At 34.4% G+C, this 20,536-nt stretch overlaps 3 protein-coding genes across 11 annotated transcripts; 2 read left to right on the top strand and 1 right to left on the bottom strand.

Moving 5' to 3' along the window:
• Nucleotides 1-2,035: 2,035 nt before the first annotated feature.
• On the bottom strand, nt 2,036-5,195 carry LOC133694392 (MA3 DOMAIN-CONTAINING TRANSLATION REGULATORY FACTOR 2). 3 transcript variants are annotated; one of them, XM_062115894.1, is made up of 4 exons: nt 5,018-5,195; nt 4,461-4,903; nt 4,026-4,120; nt 2,036-3,873 (listed from the first exon to the last, which is right to left on the bottom strand). In XM_062115894.1, the coding sequence occupies exons 2-4, from the start codon at nt 4,702-4,704 to the stop codon at nt 2,038-2,040; spliced, it is 2,175 nt and encodes a 724-aa protein (XP_061971878.1). In that variant the 5' UTR covers nt 4,705-4,903; nt 5,018-5,195; the 3' UTR covers nt 2,036-2,037. The 3 variants fall into 3 exon arrangements, with proteins under 3 accessions (XP_061971878.1, XP_061971877.1, XP_061971879.1); XM_062115893.1 differs by having other exon boundaries at nt 4,461-4,889; XM_062115895.1 differs by lacking the exon at nt 5,018-5,195 and having other exon boundaries at nt 4,461-5,008.
• A 3,295-nt stretch (nt 5,196-8,490) lies between these two features.
• LOC133693700 (uncharacterized) lies at nt 8,491-10,457 on the top strand. 7 transcript variants are annotated; one of them, XM_062114976.1, is made up of 5 exons: nt 8,491-8,988; nt 9,347-9,383; nt 9,477-9,543; nt 9,595-9,717; nt 10,176-10,457. In XM_062114976.1, coding segments are annotated over exons 1-5 (264 nt in total). In that variant the 5' UTR covers nt 8,491-8,986; the 3' UTR covers nt 10,211-10,457. The 7 variants fall into 7 exon arrangements, 3 of the variants coding, with proteins under 3 accessions (XP_061970960.1, XP_061970959.1, XP_061970961.1); XM_062114975.1 differs by having other exon boundaries at nt 9,595-10,457; XR_009842162.1 differs by lacking the exon at nt 10,176-10,457 and adding an exon at nt 9,075-9,222 and having other exon boundaries at nt 8,500-8,988; nt 9,347-9,543; nt 9,595-9,939.
• Nucleotides 10,458-12,397: 1,940 nt separating this feature from the next.
• On the top strand, nt 12,398-16,023 carry LOC133695212 (probable F-actin-capping protein subunit beta). The gene is made up of 8 exons (XM_062117101.1): nt 12,398-12,800; nt 13,009-13,079; nt 13,584-13,697; nt 13,944-14,026; nt 14,108-14,181; nt 14,315-14,434; nt 15,367-15,462; nt 15,616-16,023. The coding sequence occupies exons 1-8, from the start codon at nt 12,672-12,674 to the stop codon at nt 15,703-15,705; spliced, it is 777 nt and encodes a 258-aa protein (XP_061973085.1). The 5' UTR covers nt 12,398-12,671; the 3' UTR covers nt 15,706-16,023.
• The last annotated feature ends 4,513 nt before the right edge of the window (nt 16,024-20,536 follow it).

Below are 20,536 nucleotides of genomic sequence, written 5' to 3'. Positions count from 1 at the left end.
AATCAGTTTTTGTAGGGTGTTTGTTCTTTTTTTGATATGGCTCTCTTCAGTTCAGATCTGCGAATCAAGGTTAGATGAAGCTACTCTTACTTATTTCTCTAATGAAAACAGAGATATCAATAACTAGGATTCCTTATTTGACATAACTTTTTTTTTAGGAAAATATTGAACATGGATAGTTTCTGTTGATTATAGAAGTGGAGTAAAGGGAAAAAAAAAGAAGGAAAGAGTGAAAGGGGGCGAGCAAGAGGTTTAATAGATTTTGTTGTGATGCAAGACAACTTCTGCAGCTTTTTAATGTAGGGAGAATTTCTCGGTATAGTGGGGTGAGGTGTGAGATTTTAAGGACAGAGAAAAGGAAGGCATAGGCGTGAGAGTAAAAGAACCGAGGAGAGCCAAATCAAGTCAATTTCTACAGCTCTTCATGTTTGGTAAAAGAACTGTCTAGAAAAGTAAATCACGCTTTGACCATTAATGAAAATTTCACGGAAAATATTCTTTTTTTTTGTTGACCGGAGTCAACCCATCTGACTCGTGATCCGATCATTGTACCGAATCGATTACCGGGTCAGATTTTAAAACTATAGATTAGATCCAAAGAGATATCAATTTAAAGAAGAAACAAGTCATATTAGAGTTATATTTTACAAAAGCCTCGTAATTGAATCGTGTGTGTATAATTTTGATGTATAAAGAGATTATTAATTTATATATCAAATGGGACTTATATATATTTTTTAATGTATTATCTTATAAATTTAGTGAATTAATAATTTATCATATTGATCCCAAGTCAAGACCAACCAAAAATACCATTTAATCAAGATTATTAATTTATCAAGTTTATATTGTATTTTACATTAAATATACTGTAGGACCTACCTATTAATTGAACACCCTCCTTTAAAAACATGTAATAACTGTATATCTTACTTGTGTAGTGCCCATATGCTGTTAATCATCTTTTTTGTCTTTCTAGATACCAACTACTTTCAATTTAAAAGAAAATCAAGCATTAATCATCTAGATGGTAGCCCAGTAGTAAGAATTTAGAATCAAGAAGTCTGCTCTCTGTGATCTCAGGTTCGAGCCATGTGGTTGCTCATATGATGGCCACTGGAGACTTACATGGTCATTAACTTTAGGGCCTGTGGGATTAGTCGAGGTACACGCAAGCTGATCCGGACACCCATATTAAACTAAAATAAAAATAAAAAATCAAGGATTATGGATAACAAGGGGCTTCTACCTGCTATATACACCACCAACAATAACTTCATCAGTTTTGTTACTGACATGTTTTAAGTTCATTTTTTTATTTGCATGCCATATAAAGTGCACAGAGGGAGCTGTCATTAAGAATTTTTTTTAATGCACTATCAGATAGCCATCACAAGAAAAAGGAAAATATTTTCGTCATTTGAAACAGACTTACTAATTATAGAAGGGACAATTGATTAAGGAAGCAAACTAAATATTATAATCTTGTTTCAAGTTATTCAAAACAAATTATTACTAGCCATATGTAATTAATACAACAGCCAAGGAACAGATTATTAGTGCTACAAAAAAAAAGAAAGGAATCACAGCTGAGTAATATATTTCCCTATTCTCAGGTGTGAATTTGCCAACATTCCATAAGGCTCGAATTATCTTCTGCTTCAGCTCATGAAATCCTCCTAGAGCTGCGTTTTTTATGTGAGAGGCATGCCAGCAGTTTCCTGAACAGGTCAATGGAAAGTGAATTCAAGAACAGGCGACAGCAACCGAATGAAACCTGTCAGACTGTCAGGTTCTCTTCATTAGCTTGATCGGAGAATCGAGAAGAAAAATAACAAGATAAAGAACACAACCTGCACAGCAGAATTTCATGAACATCAAAACATGTGCAGTGCAGGATATAATGCAATGGTTTCCTATAAGAGAAGTATCATGTGACATATAATTTCATATTAATGTCTATGGAAAAATCTGGCTGGTACTTGAGCTGTAGGGCATGTGTCAAGAAGCTGTTTAGATTAGATTGCCTACCTTTTATCATAGATAGGCGCCATTCTCTTTGGTAGGTCCTGATTTGCTTAAACAGAAGGAAGAATCTAACCACCCTGCAAGCGTAGCTCTCTCGACATAATGTTTGAATTGTTTCTCAGCATCAGGCACATCCAGAGCCAGGTCATCCAGAGATTCTGCCACCCTCCCGAAACCCTTCATCATCTGATATGTGGTTATGAGGCCTGAACTAAAGCATTGATCAAGTAAGCCCCACAACCTTTCATTCTTTTTCTCAATTATCGCCACTAATGCTTTTTTGACAACCTCATGGTGGAAAAATGGCATGCTTAATTCCTTTATGCAGCGACAAGCCTCCCCAATATCTCCTCCAGATTCAAACTCCTCCAGCAGCCTTCCAACTTTGTCCTTGACATCTTCAATGTCCCATCCAGGACTGCCAGTTCTCCCACCACCCCAGCACCTTAAGATCCGCTCCCCAGAAAGTCGTGCCTTTAACGATGACTTTGCCATTTGAAGGACTTTCCTCCCAATTGACTCTGGCCCCGAAAACTGGGTTCCAATTTCCTCCAACTGTCGTGGCGCCAACACTTCATCCACCACTGCTCTTGCCAGAAACATTGCAAGATCCTCAACAACCACTGGATTGTCAAGAGCAGTGTCATCTGCTGATTCTATCAACATAATAAACCCGTTCACGACATCATCTGATGGGAAACACAAAGATGAAAGCAAAACGGAAGCCATTTCCTTCTCCCTATTTTTTCGATCCATTGCAAGAGTTATCAGCCTTTTAATGAAGATGGCATTTAGTTCCGCCGAATAAGCATTGTTCTCTGATCCGAGACAACTACCGACCTCTGAAATATCACCAGATAAGAAATATTCTTGAATAATAGACTGAGCTTTCAACTTGAAAATCTTGGCTGAATCATCTTGCAAAGATCCTTTCACTGGTGTTGGTACAAGCGACTTCAAAGATGAAGCACACAGCCAGCCCTCTGATGCAGCTTTAGATATCAAGGACTGTAATATCCTGCTTGCATTTGGGATGTCTAGTGATAAGTCATCTACAGAATCAATCATCCTGCCAAATCCTTTCGATGTTTGGCTTGAATTAATCAAACCTTCTTCAGAGGCTTCCTTCAACAAATCTAGTAGCCGGCCTTCAGCTTGCTTCCTCTCCATTGCCATTATAAGCGACCTTTTAACTATTTCATGGTGAAAGAATGGAACTTTCAAATCCTTGATGCATCTGCAAGCCTCTTTCTTGTCGCCACTCACAGCATACTCTTGCAGTAAATTGTCAATCTTAGCCTTCACATCCTCGACTGTTTTTTTCATGCCACCTCCCCATCGCCGCTCAATAATTTCTGCATGATGAGGGGCTGATAGATAGCCCTTTTCAGCTCTTTTTAGCACAGCAACCCCCTTAGAATCTTCAGGTAGAGACGCCATCTGTTTTTTCAAAAAAGCAGGTGGGAGCATGTCATCAACCACAGCTCTTGCTATGAACAGTGCAAGAACATCAACGGTTTCAGGTATATCTACAATTAAGTCATCTGCAGATTCCACCAGTTTACAAAAGCCTCTGTAAACTTGTTGGGGGTCGATGATGTCAGCATACAGAGCAGACAAAAGAACAGCAGCCATTTCCTTCTCTTTATCGTCCCTGTCCATGGCCATAGAGACAAGTTTCTTCACAAAATAATAGTGGTAGCCAGACATTTCAAGTTCTCTCAATTCGTTGGCAGTTGAGACAATATCATCAGTTGCAAAATATTCCTCCACTATAACTGTAACATTCTTTTTGAACTCCAGAAAATCCGTTGTCGATTTTCTCACAGTTGTATGATCGCATTCCTGCAACAGTGGACATGATCTACAATTTTTGTTACTTGCAGCAAAAAGAATACCCTTCCAATGCTTTGCATCTTTTTGGATGCTGCAAAGCTAATTCTAGAAGTAAAATCCAAGGATGGAACACAGAAACGTGAGATTTATTAATTAAACACCTCACTGCTATCAAAGTTTGGGTCATTTGGATCAAGAGAATGGCTCTCATCGACGTCAAGAAGCCCTCCCCATGTTCCTTTACCCCCTGAACCACCTGCCAAAAGAAAATATACTTATCGAAGGAATCAGTTTAAAGCTACCCTTTATGTTAACAAATAATGCACTAAATCCAAATAAAATAAAACAAACAGATGAGAATTTCCATAACTAGAAGACAGGAAGAGAATGCATGTCGGGATAAAGCCTATAAACCAAGAAAAATGTCTCAAACAGCCACATGGGAAATTCCATAAACTCAAGGCAAAATACAACCTTCTATTCATTAATTTCCTAGCACCATATCTGCGAACTTCACATCTATTAAATCAAACGGTAACTTCATGAAATCATCGACCATCTTTTACTAACAAGTATTTGAAAGCGCATCGCCGTACCTTTTTTAGGACGCCCGTCTTTTGGAGAATGTGAATGCCTTCCACACTTGCCAGGACTTCCCTTGCTAGGACTTCCCCTGCTCGAGCCAGTTCGGTTTGGTGACCTTGGAGAATTTGGAGAATTTGCAGACTTTGTATGAATTGAGATCTGCAATGGAGATACAGACAATGGATCTGCACTCTCTGAAGCAGATCGTGCAAGCTCCCGATGCTCTTTTGATACGAAACCATCACTATATTCCATCCCACCAAAATTCCCTACAACTCCACAATCTGATGATTATCACTGATTCCAAAAGACAAATTCATAAACCATCACTCTACTTAAGCTAACCGCTACTGATCCCTACGTTTCTCCACAATAAATTATACTTCTTCCCTTGTGATGAACGCTTAATAAATCTAAAGGTTCAATCAATCAATCCAGTCCTGCAAAAACTAACCTTCAGTGAAGAAAATTAAGAATTCCGGCATCAAATGCTATTAACAAAACCATAAAAATCAATAACAATTAACAAGTATTTTTTATTACCGAAAGCTATCAAAGAGTCACATACCTGATGGCAAAACAGCCTTGGAATTCAAATGCATAAAAAAAAAATTTAGGCTTTGATCATGACGAGTGATAAAAGGCAGCAAGCAGTAGTTTGTTTGTTAAAAATAGAATTCCGTTTCCGTTATGATCCATTCAACACGGATCTATTCTCCTCCCCGTTTAACTGCCCTTTGAAATGGAAAAAACCCGGGAAACTCGATGGTTTAGTAACTGCCGTTGACAATGTTTCAGTCCCCGGTAAATATCAAGCTGGGCCTCTATCTAAAAGTCTAAGAGAAAAGTTTCCCGGCCCACGAAGATTAGGGAATTTCAGAAAATTTATAATACTTGGGCCCACATTAGCCCAACAGAAAACTTGTTTTCTCCAAAATCGTTATAAATTATAAGCAAGAAAAGCAAATCCTCAGACTATAAGGACAGTCGTAGTGGCGTTGTGGTGCAGAGTAGAGCGAGGACAGAGTGAACAAGCTGAAGCATGTCTGAAGAACCAGAAGAAGAAGTTGTCTATTTAAAATCACAATTAACTTATCTTCAAGATAGAATCAAATTATTATGATTCTTTCTTTCTTAACAACAAGCAGCTATGTGTTTCTTTCTTTCTTCTTTTTTTCGTTGGCATCATACACTGTTTAGAGTGATGGTGGAAGAATGAAGAGCTTTTTAACCTTGATTGCAACGTTCCAGATTTTATGGTTTTGCTTCAGAGGCAGAAACGAATCCAACAGTTGAGGTGTGGCATTTCTCTGGTTTTAGGTCATTGGACTGGATTTTATGGTTCAGTAGAGTAACAAAAGATCAGTCTCCTTGGGGAGGACTTTTTCATTTTTTGATGTTTGGCTCGAGGCTGAGAGATGGTCTGCTGCACAATTGTTTAAAAACTAGCACCATTTCAAAGAGAAAGACGTTGCTTTATTGTCAAATCTAACAAAAAGACAAATGTGAAGTAATTTTGTTGAAAAAACAAGGCTATTAGTTGGTGATAAGAAGGAGATACAGTATTCGAGATGTGGTAGAACAGACAAGGGAGTTTCTGCTGTTGGGCAAGTAGGTTGCTTACCCAATTTTTTTATTTTCCTTAAAATACCAACTTGATAGTTCTGGGTTGATTGAATGTCCATGTTCGTCCAGATACTTGTGTTCAAATAGATTGTCCCTGTTGATCATCTTTGTCACTATTTCGTTTTGAGCTACTTACATTCAAGAACTTTTGTAATCTCCATAACTCAAGGAGATTGCAATTCTTGTGCTGATGTGCAGAAAGGTGCGTCGCGTCCAATCCCATCGGTCGTAGTAGCCGTGGAGTTAACTGAAAACATTTTCTATAGCATTTGAACTTACTATTCATTTATTTACACGGTATCCACGTGACCTCTGTGTGTGGAAACTTCAAAATGGAAAGAAAAGGTGGGGGTTGGTGGCTTGGGTCATCATCTCTCGACCTCATACTTCTTTGTGTTGCTTAACAACTTTATTGTTAAAGTTGCTTGATTAATACCATGAATTTATGTTTCTAGTATTATAAAAGTTGAAATTCAATGGAATAGTCTTATGTGGTGTCCAACCTGCAATGATGGTGGACAAAATGTATGAGAAGAATCCTAAATCTTTTTAAACAACACAAATGCTTGTAAATTGTTATCAGAAAGTTGGCCTCAGCTTACTGGAATGATGTTTTCTCTTCCTCGCAAGTCTTCCATCAGCTCTGATGGGCCAGTTGTTTGTGCCCTGCCTTGAGAATCAGTCAGGTTGAAATGGAAATTGTTCATATATCTTCCTTCTGTTCTGGATGAGCACCTACCTATGAGAATAGCCATCCAAAATGAACAAGTCATGCTAATACTCCTCTTTTATCTGCATTTTTTTTTTTATAATCGTTCATCATAAAACCTTTTGTTTTCCATAGTTCCTCATCTTAGCATATATGTCCTTCTTCCTCCATTTTCAACTCCCCCCATCCCTCCCCCGATGCAAAGAAGGAAAAATTTAAAGGAAATCCAAATGGATCAACAAAAAGAAAATCAACTGTGAAGAGGCACCTCCCATTATTTCCGTGGTTGATGGTCCACATAGTAGTATATAGGCGACAGTTTTTTAAGCATCTTCATCCTTTACATTTGAAAACTGAGAAAATGGCTAATGTTTGATGCAGATGATTGCACTGTATTTACGATCCAAACTCAAGGATGTTGATGCACAAAACAAACATTCATGGGAGACTTTTCCAGAGAACAAGATGGTCGGCCCGGTTTCATATTTTTGGATGGATCACCGAGCTCTATTTACTTGTAATGTCCCTCGTTTTAGTTGAAACTTGGAACTCTGTTGTGAAACTTGGAAATTCAATTTCTAATTATTTTGTTATAGGATGTATCACTGAGCTTTATTTACCTGTAATGCCCCTCCTTTTAGGTGAGACTGGGAACTTCTATTTTTAATTATTTTGTTATTGTTATAATCCTCCCTCTAATCACTAAGTATATTTATGCCATCATATCCTTTAGTAACAATTTTTGAGATTTCGGGAAGAATATCCTCTTAGTTGTAGTATTTTATCCTGAATAGAATACATGGCATTACATCTTTGATTACAAGTTACACACCTATCAAGCTGAATGGGAGAATATTTCATGATAAATTTTTTATAGTGAAATTAATTCGTATTCCTTGTTTTAACTTGCGCTATTGCTATTGCTATTCCTTTTTCTTTTTCTTAGAAGGGGAAATTGGTTATGTGAGAATGTTGAATGGAGTCCTTCCAAAGGACATCGAATTGTGGGCTGGTGTCCTGTTCCAAGTGACTTCGGTGCAAGGTCCTTCTAAATGCTTAATAAAGCTTTACTTAGAACTTATTAACTATAATGTGTTTGCATAATCAGTCATCTTATTGTGAAGTGCAGGTTCAGCTGATTGAGCAGGGAATATAAATGTCACTTTTGGGGTGACAATTTGAATCTCTTGGCATGCAGTTCTTTATTGTTAGTTTTTTTTTTCTTTTTTGGACTTAACATGTAACACATCTAATTTTATGCTGCTTGCTATGCAGCAAAAGTGCTCAACAGCAATTCTATCACCATTTTTCATGTTACCCCTGGTTATGGAGAGTGCAGGTGAGAAATTTATGGGGGAACATGATTTCAGAAACTTATGCAAGACGGATGCAGTGAATGTGCAAAATTGTAGGCGACATGTGACATCATTTGAGATCTCTCCTTGTGATTTGAGGTCTGAATTTATAAATCATCTGGTCTGATTTCGATATCAAAATTAGTTTATTCTTGTATGCCATATGATTTATCTCTTTGTTTGCATTGGCTGCAGCAGCCAGCAAGGTAAAATCCCTTACAAATAAACTAGCCTTTCATTCCTGAAATGTTGTCATGTCACTGAAGTTTGGTGGTTGTGTTAGTTGAGTGGTCGTGATGCATTTGTGGTGGAGTGTGCAAGAGAAAACATCATCAATCTCTGGGTTTTAACTTAAAAGATTAAGTGGTGGGATGGGTCTATCAATTCATTACTTCTCTACAAAAATTGTGAATAGTAAAAGAAAGGGCGCGACGAGCAATAAGCTAAAAATACAAATGGATAGACACGCAGTATGCTACCTGATGGAACCTTCTCATTTCTCAGCCAGGATGAAATATTTGGTGCTGCATGGTGACACTAGTGTCATGGGGAGTGTTGGATGGATGATTAGGAAGCTAAGCATCAGAACTAAGTGAATAAACGTGCTTGATTCCAACTTATGACAAGAAACAGGAATTCCTTTATTTATTTTGACCACTTCACTGAAATCCCTTTATGAACCTGCTTTGCTGGCAGTTATTCAAATTGAGACCTTACTATTTCTTTTGCAGGTTTAAAGGGCATCAACTTTGTGCTTTAAAAATCAAAGGCAGTGCTTTCCTGTTGCACCAAGTTTGTTGCATGGTTGCTGTGCTACTTATGATTGGCCAAGGTCTTGAATCCCCTGATGTGAGTATCAGTTGTCATTGTAATTGCATGGTTCTTGTTCTTTATTTGATGCCTTTAATCCAAAAAATGATTTTCTGCGTAGACAGGTTGAACAGCTTGCACTACTTTACATTTGCTTTAGCTGAATGTCCACAAATGACTATAATATTATATCTGAACAAGATGAGCACCCACAAGGGGGACCATTTGCACTGCTTTGCAGTTGCTCTGAACAATCTACTGTGATTTATGCGGGTAAATGCATATATATGCATGTGCACTCATGTGTTATTCAATTCCTTGTTTCGCTTTACAAATTACATCCCCACCATGCATAGCAATTCTATCACAGATGATAGCTTTTTACTATAATTTTCAGGCGGGGACCATTCCGAAGCAACATTCAGCATATGTTGGTATGCAGTAAAGCATGAGGAATCCTCTGTTTGAGCTAAAATTTCCTCGTGAATTGACAATCCAGATGATAATATTTGCCTTTTGCTTTCCAGTTTACAACTTTGAGAAAATTCCTCAAGTTTCATCCTTTCACTTGGGAGATTTTGAAAGCCAGACAAGGTCGGCTAACAAGTCCACTGGATGCATGATTGGAATAGTTTCAATTTACAGTTAATAGATGCATTACTGGACACTCGAAGGACACCAAGGAAACCCCAGTATCTCATGGCTCCAGAAATTCCATTGGTTCTTCTTCCTGTGAGTTTGAAGGTCTCAAGTTTGCATGTTCTTCAAGTACTTGAAATTCGAAAGACCATTAATATACTGTTTTCAAGATGTTCAGTAGCTGAGATTAAGCGAACTCCGCCTTGTAACCTCCAACCTCTAAGGAGCTCAATACATGAATTTAATATCTCATAGCAGTAGTTTAGACAAGTCATGTACTTTGGAGTTCCATCTCTTTTCCCTCAATGCTTGCTGAATTGGTAGCTAATTTAACTGCGATGTTTGAAATCATTTTTGTCGAGTGTTACTGAGTTAGTGCATAGATGCTAGACAAGCTCTGCATGGTCACTCGGAGAATGAATGTGGGCTTTACCGACTCCGGGCTGCTATCTTTCACGAGGCTCTCTGTTGAGTCGTTTGCCTTTGTCAAATGGTGCAGAAAGTTCTTTCTTCACCTGCTCTAAATGAAACGTTTTAGCTACTGCTTTTATTGGTCTACGTTGCTGATGCCATTTCTGACTTTTCAGATAAAGCCTCATCGAGTAATGGAGTGATAAGATAGAAAGCCTCTCATGCCCCTCTCATGTCAAGAACAACTGAGCTCAAGTCCTCCTACCACACCTCAAATATCATCATGGTTCTACTTCAAAGATGGAATTGTGCGTGCGTTGTCTTTAAGTGTCATTGAATTCTCTCTTTATAAAAAGGCTGGATGTGATAAAATTTAGACTTGCAAGTCGGCCAGTATCATTTTTACAACCTGTACAGACCACCTTCAAAATAAATGTTCAGCAAAAAAAAAAAAAAAAGCAGGTGTGCATGTTTGGAAGTGTAGTTATTTTTATTTTTTAAAGTGTTTTTTATTTATAAATATATTAAAATAATATTTTTTTATTTTTTAAAAAATATTTTTAAAATCAGTGTATTAAAATGATTTAAAAATATAAAAAAATATATATTAATTTAAAATAAAAAATAAATAAATCGTAGACCGGTTGTCAGCTTGAAAACTTAAAATTAAGAGCTTGATAACTTGTCGACCAGAGTAGGGGGAGTACAATGTAATCCAATTTTGCTAATGGAAACATGTTTCATTTATAGCCGGTTTGTAGGGAAATAAAATGATGTGATTGCTGGCTAATTTAATGATGTATTCAAAATTTCAAATATAATATTCATGTGAGACACAGAGTATTTGAAAATACGGGGACAATTCAGGTTTAAAAAAATAATTTTTTTAAACCCATTTTAATATAAAAAATACTTCAAAAAATAATTACAACTCAATCAATTGACTTATCTTGCTGGAGAAGAAGGAAACAACTGCTTATTTTTTTCTCGAAAGCAATCATGGAGGCAATGCCTTGCGAACCTAACCAATACCTAACAATCATTACAGATTACAAAGAAGACTCGGGGGTTGTTTAGTTGTGTGATGCAACCACCATTTCACTGAATTTCGAATTTTCTCTGCTTAAAATAATAATAATTATTATTATTATTATTTATTTTTTTGGATTCTTTTGATGTCTTAATTTAAAATAATTTTTTAAAAAATAAAAAAAATATTATTTTAATATAAAAAAAATTTAAAAAATATTCATTACTATATTTTCAAGCATCCCTCACAAATTCCGTTAGATATTTATTTATCTCCCGTGCTGCAAGAAACCCTCAAATACTTACCATTAGCATATATTTAGTTTTTTTTAACTTGATTAACTTTTATATATATATATATATATATTGCTTGGATAAATAGATAGATAAGTGTAGCTGTGGCTTCAACTCGACTCCTCGTTGTCTGCTACTACAGACAGACGGGGGGGAGGGGTAAAGGTGGAACTAAAAAGGTCCCCTAGAAAACATGCATCACAACTCATAGCCACGCAACCCCTCTTCCTCCTATCCCTTACGCAAGTGATTCCAGTGAGTTGATGACCCACCGAACCCACAGTGGACAAGCTTTGACAGATCAAGCTACAATGATCGCCATTTCTCTCTCCATCGCACACCTGTTGTGACGTCCTCTCGAAGTAAATCTCAATCCAGCTTCTTTGCCAAATTATACATCAGCGACGACTTGTCAAAGGGTGATTGTTCGCTGCCCACGTAAATGTCTCCGCCGATCTATTTCTCAGGACAAAGAACAGTATAAAATATCCAGCCCGGCAATCAATGTATTTCTTGATTTTCAACTAGGTAAAAAAACGACAAGTATAATGACGAGATGGGGAAAGTGTGAAACGGGGACCTTTTTTTATTTTATTTTTTATTGAGGGTGTCTGGGCTATTTATATATATCTTAATTAATTTTTTAAAAGTTTTAAATTAATAATTATATAAGTTTTAAATAGTTCTGAAATATTCATGATACTTGAATTTATAATTTTTGAAAAGTAAATTTAAAATCTGACCAGTTAAATTATACTATTTAAAATTAAAAATTAAGCTTTTTTTTTCTTTAGATCATGATTTCTTCTTTGATTTTGTATTTTAAAAAAATTTTAATTTTTAAAAAAATTTTAATTTTTTTAATCCTGAAATTAATAATTATGTAAATTTCAAATGATTTTGAGATTTGTATAAAGCAAAATCTGACCACTAATTAAAAACTTAGCTATTTTTTCTTAAATCATGATTATTTTAATATATTAATATAAAAAACAACCTTCAATGCACTTTCGAACTCGCATGGCTGGCCGCTTGGGCTATTTTATTACGACGACATAACCCAAGAAAATATAAATAAATAAATAAAGAGAAAGTGGGGGGGAAAGAAAGGAGGAGAGGGGGGAGGCTGCACTTGGGCTTCATTAGTAGAAGAGGAGTGGGTTCCCGCGAGGGAAACTCGGATCAAACAACAAGAACGCGCCTCTTTTTCCCTTTGCTTATCCCTTTTGAAAAAATAAATAGGAATAGGAATCGAGATTTTCAAAATCTCCATCCCTTCCTCCTCCTTGTTGGTGTGTGCGTGTGCATTGATTGATTGAGGTGAAGAAGAAGATAAAAAGAAGGAAAAGATGGAGGCGGCGATGGGATTGATGAGGAGGATACATCCAAAACAATCAGAGACTGCTCTCTCCGCTCTCCTCTCCCTCTTGCCTCACCACTCCTCCGATCTCCTCTCTCAAGTCGATCAGCCTCTCCAGGTCTTGTCTCCTTCCCTGTTCTGAGGGCCTCTCGTCCTGCATTTGCTTTCCCTTCGGATTTCAAATTAGAGGGGTTAGGGTTTGTGTCGTTTCAACTGTCGACGAGATTGCTCTGTCTATTTGCGTGGAATAGAAGCATAAAGATGTAATTGCCTGAAAGATACTGATCTTAATTTAGAGTCTGTTTGTTTCCTTTCTCTTATTACAGGTTTTGTGCGACTTGGAGAGTGGAAAGGAATATATATTGTGTGAGTACAACAGAGACGCTGACTCTTACAGGTTTGCTCCTTCACTGTCTGGTTATCATTGTCATAGCCCCTCGGATTAGTTGTTTCGAAAATAATAGTGGCGGATTTTCTAGTTTACAGATTATTGTTGCTCGTCTTAAACTTCATCTGCTGTGAGATCATAGCTTTCGCACTTGGGCATTACTTAATTGAAAGTCACTGTTCTGATTTGCCATAACACAATTATTACTTTTTTTTTTTAACTCGGTATGATTGTGTAACTAAGGCATTTCACTCGCATAAATAATTACATGCTGTTGATTTGCTGTTAAATTTTATTTTATTTATGTATCTGAGCATCTTTTCTAGGGTTAGGTGCATGCCAGTCCTTGCTTTCTTATTGTCATGCTTGCTCATCACTGTATTGGGCTCCAATTTCAGTTTATGTCATGGGCTCGTCGAATGTTGATTTGCGTCTGCTTCTGCCCTCAGTCCTGTAGAAATTGGTACCAATTCATTATTAGTTTATGCTTTTCACTTTATATGTGCCTTGTAGATCACCTTGGTCAAATAAGTATTATCCACCGTTGGAAGATGCACTGTATCCATCTTCAGAGTTGAGGAAACTTGAAGTTGAAGCAAATGAAGTCTTTGCCATTTATCGTGACCAGTGAGGTTCTTTACTTACCTCGTCCTTGAGTTGGCTTTTTTTTTTTAAGCAGCTGGTTTTCATTGTCCTGATGATATTTGTTAGAGGAAGATACCCAGTATAGCTCCTCCTGAAGACTGTTCTCATTTTTCATCTTGGGATTTTGATAATGGAAGAAATTCTGTGTTCTGTTTTCAATCAACTGTTTTTCTGTTTCATTTATGCTGTCCATAGATTTGGAAGTTTGATCAGCCAATTTATTGGTAGGTACTATGAAGGTGGTATCTCATCTGTTTATATGTGGGAAGATGACAATGAAGGTTTTGTAGCCTGCTTTTTGATTAAAAAAGGTGAGCATTTCTACCTAAATGAGCAGTAAAAAAAGTGGGAAGTTTCTTGGTTCTGACTGGATTGCTGCTGAGGATATGTAGACGGGTCAAAGACTGGGCAGGGCAGAAGAGGCCATCTGCAAGAGGGAGCATGGGATGCCATTCATGTAATCGAGGTAAGCTTGTGCCATGCTCTGCAAATAACGGGGATGTAATCTTCACCACCCTTTTGTCTCCTTTCTCCAGCTTTCTTTCTATGCAAGTTTTCTGGTCATAATCTCAGTTTTGCTACAACGTTAATTGTTACAGGTGGGGCTGGAAGAGGAAAGCATGGCCCACTATTGTTTAACCAGTACTATTATGCTGTCTTTGACTACAAATGATGAATCTTCTGGCACATTCAGTCTGTCTGGATCTATTAGACGCCAGGTACATGTATTTTCCTTTTTCTCTTTCACATTCTTTGAAGAGGAGAATGATTATTTTAGCAACAGTATGGGAAGAATTTTTGTTCCACTAATACTGCATGGTAAAACTCTTTTTGAGGTTTTAGCGATGCCCCTGTTCTCATCAAGAGAAATCCTTTGAGTTCTTGTTGATTAGTAGTTACCCATCTAGATATAATCTGCAAGAGATGTTGTGATGGAAGCTAAATGGTCGTATCTTATGAGGATTAGACTAAAGTCTTGCAACAAGTTTATTCTCTGTTAAAGACTCAGGTCATACCCTGTTTTAATCTTCCGTAGAAAGCTGGATGTTTCATTGATTCTAATAATTGTTTGATATGGTGATCACTTGGAGATTCATGACTATTATAAATAGCATTGGTTTATAGAATTAAGAATTATCATGAAATGTCGCTTTGCCATTCAAGTAAATTGTCCTTTGTTCTTCTCTTCTCTTCTGAGAATCAGATGAAATTATACAGTCGTATAATTATTTTCTTTTTTATTACTCGTGTCTTGACTTGTTTAAAGAAACTTATATCTCTTCAACATTTATGATTTTGCTTTTAAAAATCTGTCAAAACTGTTGATACAAAACCCACTAACTGTTCTCCAAATTTTATTTTTAATTCAAGGAATGTACAGTTGAAAGTTAAAAAAAATGCCTAAAGATATTTAAACATGCTAAAGAAAGCTACAGTTTAAGTAGAGTTCTTCCTTTCTTGTGCAAGAATTATGATGTATATAATGTTTTCTGGCAAGGTAGATAAGCAGAAGAGTACTCGATGTATTTATGTATTAAAGTGAATGCTGAGAAAGCAGGAATACGACTGTCCTATTATATAGGGGCGCATGTATATGTTTATTGACTTTTGATTTTGAGTTACTAGCTGATCTTCGTACCATCTTTTCTAGATGAATATGGACCTCTCAGTTGCAGATGGTCATCTTTGTAACATGGGGAGGATGATAGAAGAGATGGAGGGCAAGCTCAGGAACTCGCTGGATCAGGTATGTTTTTCCTGGTGTTACTTTTAGATCCTTTGATCACCTTATGCCAATTTATTACACTATTTGCTGTTATGGTAATTAATTTAAGGACAGACAACTGATGAAATATGTTAGAATGTCCAGATGCATCCTTGTTAACAAATCCCATTACAGGTTTATTTTGGGAAGACAAAAGAGATGGTGTGCACTTTACGACCCCCATCTGAAGTGGTGTTGAGACTGCCAACAGCTGATTTGGCATGAGAACAGTATACCATAAAAAAAAATACAAGAACATTTGTCTGGGAGGAGTTGTACTATCTTCAAAACATCCGTAGATCTCTTTCTTCGCTTTTCTATTTTTCTTTTATTTGAGATCATTTGAAAAACTCTTGCGAAGCTTGTCTTCTTATTGTAGCTTCAAGCTTACCAAGACAGTTCCTTTTGCACGGCTAGGGAGCGAACTTGTGTCGTTTAATTGTAGTTTTCAGTTATTGTTGCAGTTCTTGTTTAAGACCTGAGTCGTGTCTATCAACTTCAGAGCAACTGCTGCTTTTTATTTATTTATTTCTTCCCTTGCAACTTCTTTTGGATTGACCAATGACCATGTGCTATAGCGCTTTAAGACATGAGCTCTTAATTATATGGAACCTGGTGTATGTTAAGCAGACCCAAGTTACGGCAGGATGAAAAACTTTCGGTTCACGTAAATGAATTTGCTGATCTACAATTTGTTCTTTCCTTCTGTCAGAATTGTCTAATTCAGAATTCTGAACTGTCCAAGCACGCAGAATGGAAAATTCATGTACTTCAATCCGCTTGCCAACGACAGAGCTGCAAACACGAATAGAACCTTCACATTCTAGATTTACTCTGAACAGCTTACTAATTCGTTGGATTTACTGAACTGTAGAAATTTCTAACCCAAGGAATATTATTTTAAGTTTTTGGTAGATTGAATATGAAGCTCTTTAGACTTTTACTGTTGTCCCTACTTTTTCTTTCTGCCATGGGGCAATTGCCTTCACGTGACATACTGGCATTGTTTGAATTAAAAAAGGGTATCAATTATCAAGCATGACCTCATCAATTATGTTCTTGAGTCATGGAATAAGGAGTCCATTAATTTTAATGGCTGCCCTTATTCTTGGAATGCCATTTACTGTTAATATTTTTTGAAAATATTGTAGGGGTTAACTTGGGTCTCTCGATGATAGTAATATAGAATAAGTGAAAAATTAGTTTGCTCAAATGTTATAACTAGATGAAACTTGATGTATATGATGCTAGAAGATACTGAGAAACAAATCAATTCTAAGTATTTAAGTTAATTTTAAGGTTGGTTCGAAGGAGAAATAAAAAAACTTAGATCTATTTGGTGAAGTCTCTTTTTATATATATGGATCCATGCAGCATTTTCATGATATCATTATAATCCTAATTTTTAGATTTTTTGTAAAAGTTCTTAAAACTATTTTACATGGTTACATTAAAATTTTATAGCTCGTTGTATGTGAAGTCTAATTATTTTTTTATGAATTGATTTTCATGCACACAAGCATGTCTCAACTTTGTAGAAGTTAATATGTTTTTTTAGATGAAATATTCAAGAATATGATGACAAAGTATAAAAAATATTAGGGAATCAAAATAAACAAAGCATTTTGTTATATGTTGTTATTATGTTAGATACACATTTCAAATTGAAATATGTGAGATTTTATTTTGGGTAATTATTTGATGCTGAAAATCTTACAAAGAAGGTTAGAGATACTTTGCTAAAATTCTGTGAGTATTATATGAAGATTGATAGGAATGAACAAGATGTTAATGTCAATTCGATGGTAGTTGATGGTATGCCATAATACTTGGCTTCTCAATCTAAAAAACATTTAGAGGAGGTAGACGGCATGGAGAGAAAAAATAAGATTAAAAGGTATTTGGGTGATAGTTGCGTGAATAATTATATATTAAATATTTTGGGTTGATGGATGCTTAATGCTATAGAATAAAAAATTCTTTCTAAGGTGACACAACATGTGTTGGTTATCCCAGTATCTATAATTTATTATAAAAAAGCCTCCAGCACCAGTGGTTGTATATTATATCTATTTAGAAGCAAACACTTGTTCATTGTTAAAATTAGTTGTGTTTAACATCAATTCCAATTAATATTAGAGTTTTCATGAATTATATTTAAAATTATGATATGATTGAGTTAGGCAATTTGTCTTGCAAATTTAAAATTAGTTATTTTATATCATCATTTCTTTATATATGTTTTATTTATGATTTTGTAGAACTTGATGAAAGTTTGAAAATCTATATCAATTGTTTGTGGTATTGGTGATGCTGGTGAAATGCTAGAATATTATTGTTTTGGATAATTAACTTACTTTGCCTTGTTAATTCCCTTTTAATCTTGCATTGTTAACTCTTTTACTAGTCAAACTCTAATTTGTTATTAATTAAATAGTGTTTCTTTATAGCACTAACCTAGTACAATTTTTTTAGCTTTTGTTGTTGTTTGATTTTTTGGATATTGTTGTTGCTGGAGTCTTTTTTTCAAACTATGCTAGACTTTTTTGTTCAATTTCCTATAATATGAATTTGTTTATATTACATTTTCTAATATGTTATTAATGTATCCACTTATTTATAATGTGAATATCTTTGTTAATTTGAGGTGTTTATGTTTTTTAGAATATGGTTTTGAGATCAACACGAAAAATAATGATAATAAAAGAGACAAACCCTAACGAATTACCATTCTAAGAACAAGCTGACCCAAAGTCATAACAAAATGAACAACCTAATAAGAAGTTTGAAAAGGACAGTTTTGAATTCATTGTATAAAAAACCACTTTATTAATAAAAGCTAAACTTCATTTGAAAAACATTGTTCACCCAAACTCATTTGCATTATTTACTAGAACAATATAATGTCTCTTTACTCTTCTAAGAAAAAATAATATCTTTTGGTGTTGAAGGTAATTTGATCTTTTCACACGGTCAATTAGTCATTAAAGCTTTAACCAGGGATATGTGTTTTTTTCAATTTTAAGTATTATAAAATTACCTAATTACCATCTATATCAAAGTTTTTTATACTACCAAACAAGGGTATTGAAATCTTTTCATGTTTTTAAACATATTAAAATAACAATTTCACCCTTGAAACTGGAAAAATTAAACCATATATCTAGGGGCTTTTCGATCTTTTCATCATAATTGTTTTTGTTATTTTTTGTTTTATAAAAGGCAATGTGATCTTTTTGAATAGATTAAATATAACGTAAATGAGAAAAAGTTAATGCACATGTGATGCATCCGCTACCGCGTGGAAAGCGTTGACGCACTTCGGGTAGCATATGCGGTGCCTCTCAGCAACCAAAAATACCCTTCTGTATGTCATTAGAAACACCTCCATGTCTTTTTTTTCTAGTGGTGCGGTGCAGATTAATGGTGGTGGGGTAGTTTGTTGCCGATGAATCTTTATTTCTACTTTTCTCTCCCCATAAAAAATTATAGCTTCGCTTTTTCTGTTATTGGTATTCCAACTTCAATCTTTATTCTTTTAACTTCAAATTTTGTCTTGACTATTTTGTAGAAATTTTATTTGTTTTTAATTTCATCATTCAATTACAATTTGTCATATATTATTTTTTTTCAATTTGATCCTTGTTCTTTTGATTTTTTTTCTTTTATTGAATTTAATTTTCTTTTCAATTTCACTCTTAAATAAAAAAAAATTCTTATTTCAATTTTGATCCCCATTCTTTTGATTTTTTTATCCTTTTGTTAATTTATTTTTCTTTTCAATTTTACCTTTCAATAAAAAATAAAGTTAATTTAGTACTTCAATTTTGATCCTTATTCTTTTGATTTTTTTATCCTTTTGTTAGTTTATTTTTCTTTTCAATTTTACCATTCAATAAAAAATAAAGTTAATTTGGTATTTCAATTTTGATCCTCATTCTTTTAATTTCTAGTTCTTGTTTTGAATCCTTTTATATAATTAAGAATCTTTTTTAATTTCATCATTCAATATTTAATTAATTAAGAATTGAATTTTATGATTTTTTCAGATAGGGTGCTTCCGATTTAATGATCATAGTCACAAGTTTGAAAAGTTAACTTGGGTTGACATTGATTTTTTTTAAATAAGTTTTATGATTTTTATTGTTTTCTTTTTTATTCAGTTATCCTGATCTCATTATCTGGGCTGCAAGTTTGGTGAGATAACCTAAATTGACTCGACCCTGATTACCGCGATTACAGGTTTATTGTACTAATTCGGGTTAACATAATTCTATTTTTTAGGTACTCTTTTTACTTAATTTCATCCTTTTGTATTTGATGAGTTGAGAATTAAGTTACATCGTTTTTTAAAATATATATATATTTTCTTCACAGGTTATCATGATTATTTTTTTAGTTTGGTTCATTTGTTGTCATTATCTATTTTTCTTATAGCCTAATTAAAATAAAACCAAATTATTTGATTTTATCAGGTCTATGACCTGAGCTGTAGATTTATTTTTTTTCTTTTTTAACGCATTTACAACTCTTAAATATTTTTTTTATGCAAAAAAAATTATGCTCTTAATTTTGAAAAAAAAATTAATATCAACAAAAACATAAAAGCATGGCTTAAAAAAAGTAATGCTCTAATTTTTTTTTTAAAAAATAGAGTTAAAAGAAAAAACTAGAAAAAATTTCAAATATAAAATTTTTCCATAAAAAAAATAGTCTATTAATTTTTCAAATTTATATAGAATTTAAAATAAATTTTAAAGGTTTTTCACCATTTTTCCTTGCAGGTTTCCCCTATTTTTCATATGAAGTAAGAACATAAAAAATTCTTTATATTCAAATATTTTTTAACAATGTAAAAAATTAAAATTATTTTTTTATGTTTTATATTTAATTAATGTCAATAAATTCAATATAATGTTTTTAGTTATCAATGTAACTTTTTCATGAAAAAATTTAATTCTAATTTAAACAATATAAAATAAATATTATTTTTATAAATTATAGTTTTATTTTTTATAAAGATAATTATAATCTTAATATATTTTTTTATTATTTT

This window comes from Populus nigra, chromosome 5, assembly GCF_951802175.1.
Source record: "Populus nigra chromosome 5, ddPopNigr1.1, whole genome shotgun sequence".
NCBI classification, from domain to species: Eukaryota; Viridiplantae; Streptophyta; class Magnoliopsida; order Malpighiales; family Salicaceae; genus Populus; species Populus nigra.
The sequence above is the reverse complement of the archived record's forward strand: the minus strand, read 5'-3'. Positions and strand labels throughout refer to the sequence as shown.

Coding starts and splice junctions, on each gene's coding strand:
- LOC133694392 (XM_062115894.1), bottom strand. CDS start 4,704: ATGGAATATAGTGATGGTTTCGTATCAAAAGAGCATCGGGAGCTTGCA. Junction 4,121..4,460: donor AGACGGGCGTCCTAAAAAAG/GTACGGCGATGC, acceptor TTCTTTTGGCAG/GTGGTTCAGGGGGTAAAGGA. Junction 3,874..4,025: donor CAAACTTTGATAGCAGTGAG/GTGTTTAATTAA, acceptor CCACTGTTGCAG/GAATGCGATCATACAACTGT.
- LOC133693700 (XM_062114975.1), top strand. CDS start 8,815: ATGAACCTGCTTTGCTGGCAGTTATTCAAATTGAGACCTTACTATTTC. Junction 8,989..9,346: donor AAGGTCTTGAATCCCCTGAT/GTGAGTATCAGT, acceptor TATAATTTTCAG/GCGGGGACCATTCCGAAGCA. Junction 9,384..9,476: donor GCAACATTCAGCATATGTTG/GTATGCAGTAAA, acceptor TTTGCTTTCCAG/TTTACAACTTTGAGAAAATT.
- LOC133695212 (XM_062117101.1), top strand. CDS start 12,672: ATGGAGGCGGCGATGGGATTGATGAGGAGGATACATCCAAAACAATCA. Junction 12,801..13,008: donor AAGTCGATCAGCCTCTCCAG/GTCTTGTCTCCT, acceptor CTCTTATTACAG/GTTTTGTGCGACTTGGAGAG. Junction 15,463..15,615: donor TCAGGAACTCGCTGGATCAG/GTATGTTTTTCC, acceptor ATCCCATTACAG/GTTTATTTTGGGAAGACAAA.